Source organism: Dreissena polymorpha, chromosome 14, assembly GCF_020536995.1.
Source record: "Dreissena polymorpha isolate Duluth1 chromosome 14, UMN_Dpol_1.0, whole genome shotgun sequence".
Classification (NCBI taxonomy): Eukaryota; Metazoa; Mollusca; class Bivalvia; order Myida; family Dreissenidae; genus Dreissena; species Dreissena polymorpha.
The window spans coordinates 40,309,880-40,318,121 of record NC_068368.1 but is presented as its reverse complement, the minus strand read 5'-3'; the positions used below and the strand labels follow the sequence as shown (position 1 = coordinate 40,318,121).

The 8,242-nt window shown below is 33.3% G+C and overlaps 1 protein-coding gene across 1 annotated transcript; it reads left to right on the top strand.

The window, feature by feature from the left end:
* The first annotated feature begins 5,165 nt into the window (after nt 1-5,165).
* Nucleotides 5,166-6,657, top strand: LOC127858145 (ficolin-1-like). Its single transcript, XM_052395109.1, has one exon. It carries the CDS (start codon nt 5,273-5,275, stop codon nt 6,020-6,022), a length of 750 nt encoding a protein of 249 aa, XP_052251069.1. The 5' UTR covers nt 5,166-5,272; the 3' UTR covers nt 6,023-6,657.
* The last annotated feature ends 1,585 nt before the right edge of the window (nt 6,658-8,242 follow it).

Below are 8,242 nucleotides of genomic sequence, written 5' to 3'. Positions count from 1 at the left end.
TATTCACACTATCCTACAATGTTCCATATACAAATATTCAATGAATTATAAATGGACCAAGTTCTAACTTGAGTTAAAATTTCTTATGTTTAAAATTGCTTGGTCATAACAAAAAGGTCAGTTATGTTCATGCCGATGTTCTCAAGATGAATCACCAGCAAATAAATATAGAATTAATAGTGCATACATATCGTAGTACTTAAAAGTGCTGCTCTTTTTCATTGGTCTTTTAGAGATAAATTGTGAACTGACCGACGTTTCGATGCCCCCAGTATGGTAACATATAGCAGTCGGTCTGTCAGTCAACCAATCCGTCCGGAATTCCATTTTCCAGAGGTTTTTATGCAACGCTTTCAGATATTGAGCTTATTTTTTATATATGAGTCTGCATGCATGACCAGCAGACAAAGTGTGAATTGTGGTCCGATCCTTTGATTTATGGCGAAGTTATGGACGCTTGAAATTTCTCAATAATAACAGTGTTTCGGAGGTTTATTTTTATGCAATGTTTTCAGATATTGAGCTGATTTTTGTATGTGACTGAAGTTACATTACTAACAAACGAATTGTGATTTTCGTTCAGGTCCTTTGATTTTTGCAAGGCTATGAAAATTTGACGTCGGAATTTAACCTTTTCCAGTAGCATGAAGCACGAGGGAGGCAACTCGTGATGTCACAAATTAACAGTCCGAAATAATCCAACAAAGAAAGTCGAGATATTTATCTTTCAGAACATTCAATGCCATGCTGCATGCAAGCTATTTAGAAAATAAAAATTCTAAACCAATTTATTGTTTGTTTCGTTGTTCCTTGCTGAAAACAATGAAATATTACTTTTGAATAATGTATGTATGAGTATTTAGCAAACAAGTGTTAGAATATTTGTGTAAAACATACGAATTTTGATTCAAACTTGTGCCTGCTCGAATTTAACGAGTGATAACGGAAATAACCGATTGTACAGATGTATCGACAGACATATGCCAAACGACAGAATAACTTTCATATAAAAGTTTATCAGACTTGAAATCACCACTTTATCAAATGAGAATTAAAATCATTAATTTATCAACCAGAAATAGTCAGTAACACCAAAATCTTTAGGCGCAACAATCGTTTTTTTGCGGAAACCGCGACATATTGTTTTTCGGAAACCGACGATCGGTAATTTCCGTAACCACATGGAAAATTTCACCAGACAAGTTTTCTTTTCTAATTTTTTCCTCGAAAATTCTACCACGAAATTATTGTAAACCATTACACAGATGAAAAACAAGTAATATGCCGTTTAATTAGATGAGAGCACTGTCTATAAATGCTTATAAAATACGCCTTAAGGCTCATCGTAAGTGCATAACATATTGAAAAATAAATCATATTTCAGTTTATCGTTCTATCCTTAAGTGTCATTAATTCCCATAGCTCAACAACTCAATTATTTTAGAAAATATTACCAATAACCAATAAAACTTGTATTACAATTTTTATTTTGAAAATTCTAATAAAAATATTATTATTTTTATAAACGTCGTCAATCTTATAAAGATTTCTGTAGTTTGAAAACATTCAGACAAAGACTATACATTTAATATAAAATGCAAATAATTTAGAAAATATTCCCTTTAAACCAGTTTGTTGGTTGAATCAGTCAATAACAATATCGCTTCATTGAATTATTTAAAAGTTATGACAAACAATAAATGATTTCCAATAATATGAATCATGACACATATAACAGATTGAAAGGCAGATATGAAAATCAGGGTTGCTAGGTTTGCCGCCTAGAATGGTCATGCTCGTTTAAAAGTACTTGATATATTAATTTATTAGCCTTTGGTTGTTGTAAAGACGTGAACTATTTAATGAAATGTCTCAATATATAGAAAATGTTTTCATTTAGTAAAGAAAGGCAACATAACCCTTACGTGGCCGAGAAGAACTTGTGGCTGAATACAAAGTCAAAGACGCTATATGCGTGTTGAAAAAAAGTAAACTTCATTCTGTATGAATTGTCTACTCAAAATTGGTATTTTTAGGGAGTAAGGGAGATACATTTTCAAGAATAAACAATATAAGTATAAATGTTTTGGAGAAGTAGTGCATACCATCCAGTAGCATCTTAGTACCAGTTTTGGGTTAAAAAACACATTTGTTGAAAGTTCGTAACCCCTTGATGCCAAAACAAAAGCATGAAAAATATAATGTTCAGAGTAACCTATTACAAAAAACATAAAATGCTTTTTTGGACCCTAGATATTATTTCTGCACTCATTTGTCATCATATGTTTGTTTTTTAAATTATTGTATCATGCTACTCATTGAACCAGTTTCTTCTTAGAAAATTTATTATTGTATTTATTTTTAAGTTCGTTACCCCTTGTTGCCAAAAAAATCGTAAATTTTTTTTTCAAAGAAATCCATAAAATAAAAATAAAATACCTTCTTAAATCTTAATTAGTTTTCCCCGAAATATTTTAAATCAATTATTTATGTTAAAAAGCGTTGGTTGATGCTATTTCCAGAGTTTTATTTACGAAACACTTTCAGATATGTAACTAATTGTTTTATGTGAGTCTACCAACATGACTTACAGATAAAGAGTGAGTTTTGTTCCGGTCCATTGATTTTAGGCAAAGTAAGGGCCTTTGGAAGTCGACATTTTTCCTTTTTCCAGAGTTTTTTTACGAAACTCTTTCATATATGTAACTGATGTTTAGTAGGCGAGTCTACCTACATGATTTACAGATGAAGTGTGAGTTTTTTTCCGGTCCATTGATTGTTTGGAAAGTTTTGGGCCTTGGACTTCGAAATTTTCTGTTTTCCGGAGGTTTTTTATGCAACGCTTTCAGATATTGAGCTGATGTTTGGAATATGACGCTACCTACATGACTTACAGATGAAGTGTGAATTTCATTCCGGTCCAAGGTTTTGGCAAAGTTATGGACCTTGGACTTAGACATGTTCTCTTTAATGACCGTTTTTTCCGGAGGTTTGTTTAATCACTTTTAGATAAAGAGCTAATTTTAACTATGGGAGTCTACCTACATGACGCACATATGACGTGTTAGTTTCGTTGTGGTCTATTGACTGCTTGCAAAGTTATGGGCCTTGGACCTTTAAAAATTATGTTTGCCAGATGTTTCGAAATAATGTTTTGTAAATAATTTTTGGTATGTGATTGAGTCTACATGAAGACACACCTTCATGTTGGACCTATGAAATCACTCGTGTATTCAAAATGTCCGCCAATTGAAATGTATGTAAACAAAATGTTCAAAAGGCGCTGGATAGTTAGTTTTGATGAATTATGTAACGGCAAGAAAGGTGAAAATGTTTTGTCATCCGTTTTATTTAATTATTGTTCCGAGGTTCGCGAATTTTGCAGTGACACTGCCTTTAACACCGTAAAGATTTCATTCTTAGATCGGGTCAGATCGACGACAAGTAGGTCATGCGAGTTGTGTATTGTGCTATTTCTTTAAATTTGACCCAACATTTGTAAACAATATTGTAAGATAAGTACAGTTTCAGAAATAGCAATTCATTTCTGCGTAGAAAAAAACCAAGTTCATGGCAATCGCTGCAAAATTGATGAAGCTATGGCTGTTCAAAGCCATGCGCCCTGTTTTCGTGTCATTTTTAGTTTAAAAAAAAAATGCTATATAATTTATTATATATTTGAGTGAATTGGTTTTTCAGACCTGTTTAAGTGATGGAATACATACAGATTATTCAACCAATTGTGTTGCTAGTTTGATAGTGAGAAAGAAGACATTGAATTGTGTTACTTGTCAAGTTGAACCAGCAGAAAATGTGTGTTACTTGTCCACACCTACATGTTGGTTGTTCTAGACAATAGGACTAATTCTTGGAAGGAAATGGTTCTATTAAAAGCCCCTACTACAGAACAAAACACCCTAGTGCAATACGTTGCAAACCTGTAATAAAAAATAGCAGTAGCAAACAAATGACCCTCATCACATGCATTACTGCTCGATAAAACAAACAAAGGCCCCTCGAGATTAAGTATACATTAATGGTTTATTGTTTTTCATTTTATTGATATCGGGAAGCAACCTTAGGCATGTAGCCGGCAGCGAAGAATGATGCTAAAGCACATTTAACGAAGAAGTGTTATCAAAAGGCCTAAGAAAAACCCTAGTTATATCAATTCATGTTTATTGATGTTTTATTATTGACCGCACAACAAATTTTACACAAAAACATTGTCAAATTCGCAATACAATGCCTTATTTATCCAATCCGCAAATTTTCATGTCCACACAATGTTATTTTTTCTAATCGTCACCATTTAATGCTGCTGCATATACTTGATTTTACACTATTCACTACGAAGTTCATAATTCAATCTAAAACAAATCACAAAGCCATCAAACAAAAAGAAGCACGTAATCTTGTATTGTCATATTTGCGTACTTTTCTGTGTCATCCCCAGTGCTACAATTGGTACTATTTTTATGTTCAAAAATATACAAAAAATGACATTGTCATATGTCCTCATTTAAAAACGTAAGTAACTTATTGACATATGTCAACATATTAATAATCTTATACATTCTTCATTGGACTGTTACTGTAACTGTGATTACCTGCAGAAATGGATATCCTAAAAAGGGCTTTGGACAAATATGTGTTTGCCTAAATGCGAATGTGCTGGACTCATACAATAATTCAGAAGGTTGATAATCAACTATTTTTCCATTTAAATAAGCTGAGAAAGAAACAGGTATTCGAAACACATATTTAAGATATGATTCTACAATACCTCACGTACTGAGTCCCTGCTATTAACCAAGATTTTGCTATTATAGAAGTGTTTTGTTTAACCTGTTCGACACAAGGACAAGTTATAATATCCTGTTATATCTTTCTTTCAAACAAGACATTATAAACAATGACAAGGAAATAAGCTATGTACAGGGATGTTATTGTGCTTTAACAGATGCCCAAACAGGAAGTTTTTGATGCGGCTTTTGAAAAGCTTCAATTGATAAAGATCTAAACTGCATCAAAAACAGGGATGTTATTGTGATTCAACAGACGCCCAAACGGGAATTTTTTGATGCGTGTTTTGTAAAGCTTCAATTGATAAAGATCTATTTTCGTAATTTTGTTTCATTGTTTACGCGAAATAACCAATGCGAAATCGTCAAAACTAACCAATCAAAAGTATCATTTCGAAATATACTTCCGTTTTATTAAACTTGACATATATATAATGGATATAAAACAGTAACTTTTAGTTTCTGATATGATGACCATGGCGAGGATATGTGATTTCTGTTTTCTTTTAATTCTTAGTGTGGCCGTTTCAGCGAATAAAACCTACAATCCTGAGCAACAAACACCATTAGGATCACTGTGGACCTTTACAGATTGTACAGACATTCTTCGGCAAGGTTTTATTGCTAATGGTGTTTACACCATCAAGCCATCGACTCTTTGGCGACCACTTCAAGTTTACTGCGATCAAACGACTGCTGGGGGTGGCTGGACTGTGATTCAAAGGAGACAAGACGGTTCAGAAAACTTCACCAGGTCCTGGATCGATTATGCCTATGGATTCGGGTCCCTGAAAGGTGAATTCTGGCTTGGGAATGAGTTCATACACCGACTGACTTCAACAGTACCCAATGAACTGAGAATAGAGTTGCAGGATTTTGAAAACGACTATCGCGTGGCTAAGTACGGACGCTTTGTTGTTGGACCAGAATCCGATCTGTATAGATCAACGATTGCTTTCTTCAGTGGAAACGTCACAGATTCGTTTGCTCCTGGACACAATAACAGGCAGTTTTCCACTGTCGATAACGGCCCATCACGCACCTGTGCAGAGTCGTACAAAGGTGGATTCTGGTACAACAATTGTCATGCGGTGAACATAAACGGTTTATATCTTAAAGGAAAACATGATTCCTTTGCTGACGGTGTCGACTGGCTGGGTTTTAGAGGTTATCATTATTCTCTAAAATTCACTGAAATGAAAATAAGACCTTATTAAACATTTCACAAGTGCTTTTAACGCCACGGCACTGGACGATTTTCTGTCCATTTGATATTTCGGTAATAATTCTCTGAACATTAGTTCTTCGATAAGTGTATTGTTGTAATATCTTCGCTTGAAACTACTGTAAAAGGATAGCATTTGCATATTTTGAAAATGTATTTAGTGTAACCATGTATAAGAAAAACATTAAGCTTAAAATAAAATCCTTACCTTCCAAAAAACACGTCGATTTCTTGTTGTGTTTTTTAATGAAATAACCATAAGGTGATATGTATAATATTGTCGTACATTGAAATCACATTTATTTTAAATCAAGTCAATTACTAAGATCGTTTAAAATATGTATGTTTAATATCAATTTATCATCGATTCATTGTGTGCTTATATACCTTATTATATGCCGAATACCTTATAAGTCGACATGAGCGGTGGGAGGGAGGAAACGTATGGTAGTCCGCTTTGTCCGCGTGGGTATGGAACGAATGTCCCAGATAATTAGATAATTTAGTAAAACATACTTGACTATTATGCCTATTTAGTTTATATTTGCATATGCACCAACATGTGTACTACTTATAAAGAAAGCATTTTCCTTTCATTTGTTTCACACCAAAATTTCGTCCCAAAAACACAAGCCGTGGCATGCGTAAATGGATCTTAAGCGATATAGGGCCAGAGGAACTCAACACCAGCCTCAGCATTCGCAGTCTTATCAACAATTACCATATCAACAATAAAGTCACGACCCCATTTTTGCTTAATGCTGCTCATTATCTAACATGTGAACAAAGAAGTATAACATACAATATTGAAACAAATATTGATAACAAAAGGCAAATTAGACTGCTGAAAAACATAGTTTTAAAAGCCTAGCCAGTCTAGCATAGTTTTCTTTTAAACAATAAATCCCAGACAGGTCCTGCCTCAATTCATATTATTACTACCTACCAGTGAATTCTTACAAACGCATATTTAATTTCACAGATGGAGCTAACAATCTAGAAGGCCAGTAGGGTGAAAGCTAACAGAAGCAGTGTGCAAAACTTTGTTATTTTGCTCTTAATCTCTCCTATGAGTATTTCAGAGACAAATATTTAGCCTTTGTTAATAATAACAACATCCCTACCTGTTATTGAGAAATATAAAATTAAAAGTGGTGGAAAAAAGTCAAAGAAACAACTGCCCAATCAAGGATTTTACTGAATATTCATGACTTAAATCTGAACTCGTTTGTTCAAACAAACAAGTGTAATCTGAATATGCAGAAATTTAAAGTTTTAAGAGGCCATCATTTTGGTCCATTTTGAAAAAAGGATTAATTAGTGAGCATTTAACATTAGCAAAACTAAAAAGTTAAATGAATGACAATTAAGTTATTACTTTAAATGGTAATTTATTGTTGGAAAATAGTTTGAATGCTTATGTAAGTCCATAGCATTATGTTATATTTTTCATAAACCAGTACTACAAATGTAATTCTAATTAACTTTCACGGAAAAAATGCTTTATGCAAGTACATAAGTTGTCTATGTCCTTTGAAGGCGTGCAATAAACATAAAAAAATGCTTATTCAACAGCACCAAGTTAAAAATGGCTTTCTTCATCATTTATACAATATATAATGGATAGAGTGAATACAAAATTGGGGGTAGAAAAATAAACTACAAGTATATATCCCAATACCGGTATCACGTAAGTATAAAACAGCTAAGCATGAAAATGATGATTATTTTAGAAGAGACATTGAAAATATAATTTTTTCTCTTCTGATATTACATATTCTTATCATGAGATATGTCAAGGCCATTTACCAGTATAAAGACATACATTTTGTATTATGGTACAACCTTATTCTACAAATATACATGCTGGTATGAAACTACTCATGGTGCATATGGCATTAGACACGTTTTCGCGCGGCTCGGCTCAAATGGTTATGACCCATCAAAATCTTTAATCTTGTAATACATATTTAAGAAACACGACTGATTAGTGTATAACACTATTTGAAAAAGAACACGTTCAATTCATAGGCAAGCTCTTAAAACGCAATTACGTATTGGTGTTGTTTTTTAAGATGATAAGAAAAGTAATCTCTAACGACATTGAAGTGATATTTCAATGCAAATCTTTGAAAGGTTTTAAACACTAGCACCGCATAACGGGTGCCAACGCTCGGCTGCGGGAGCAGTTTTGAATAAATGAAAGCTTGTC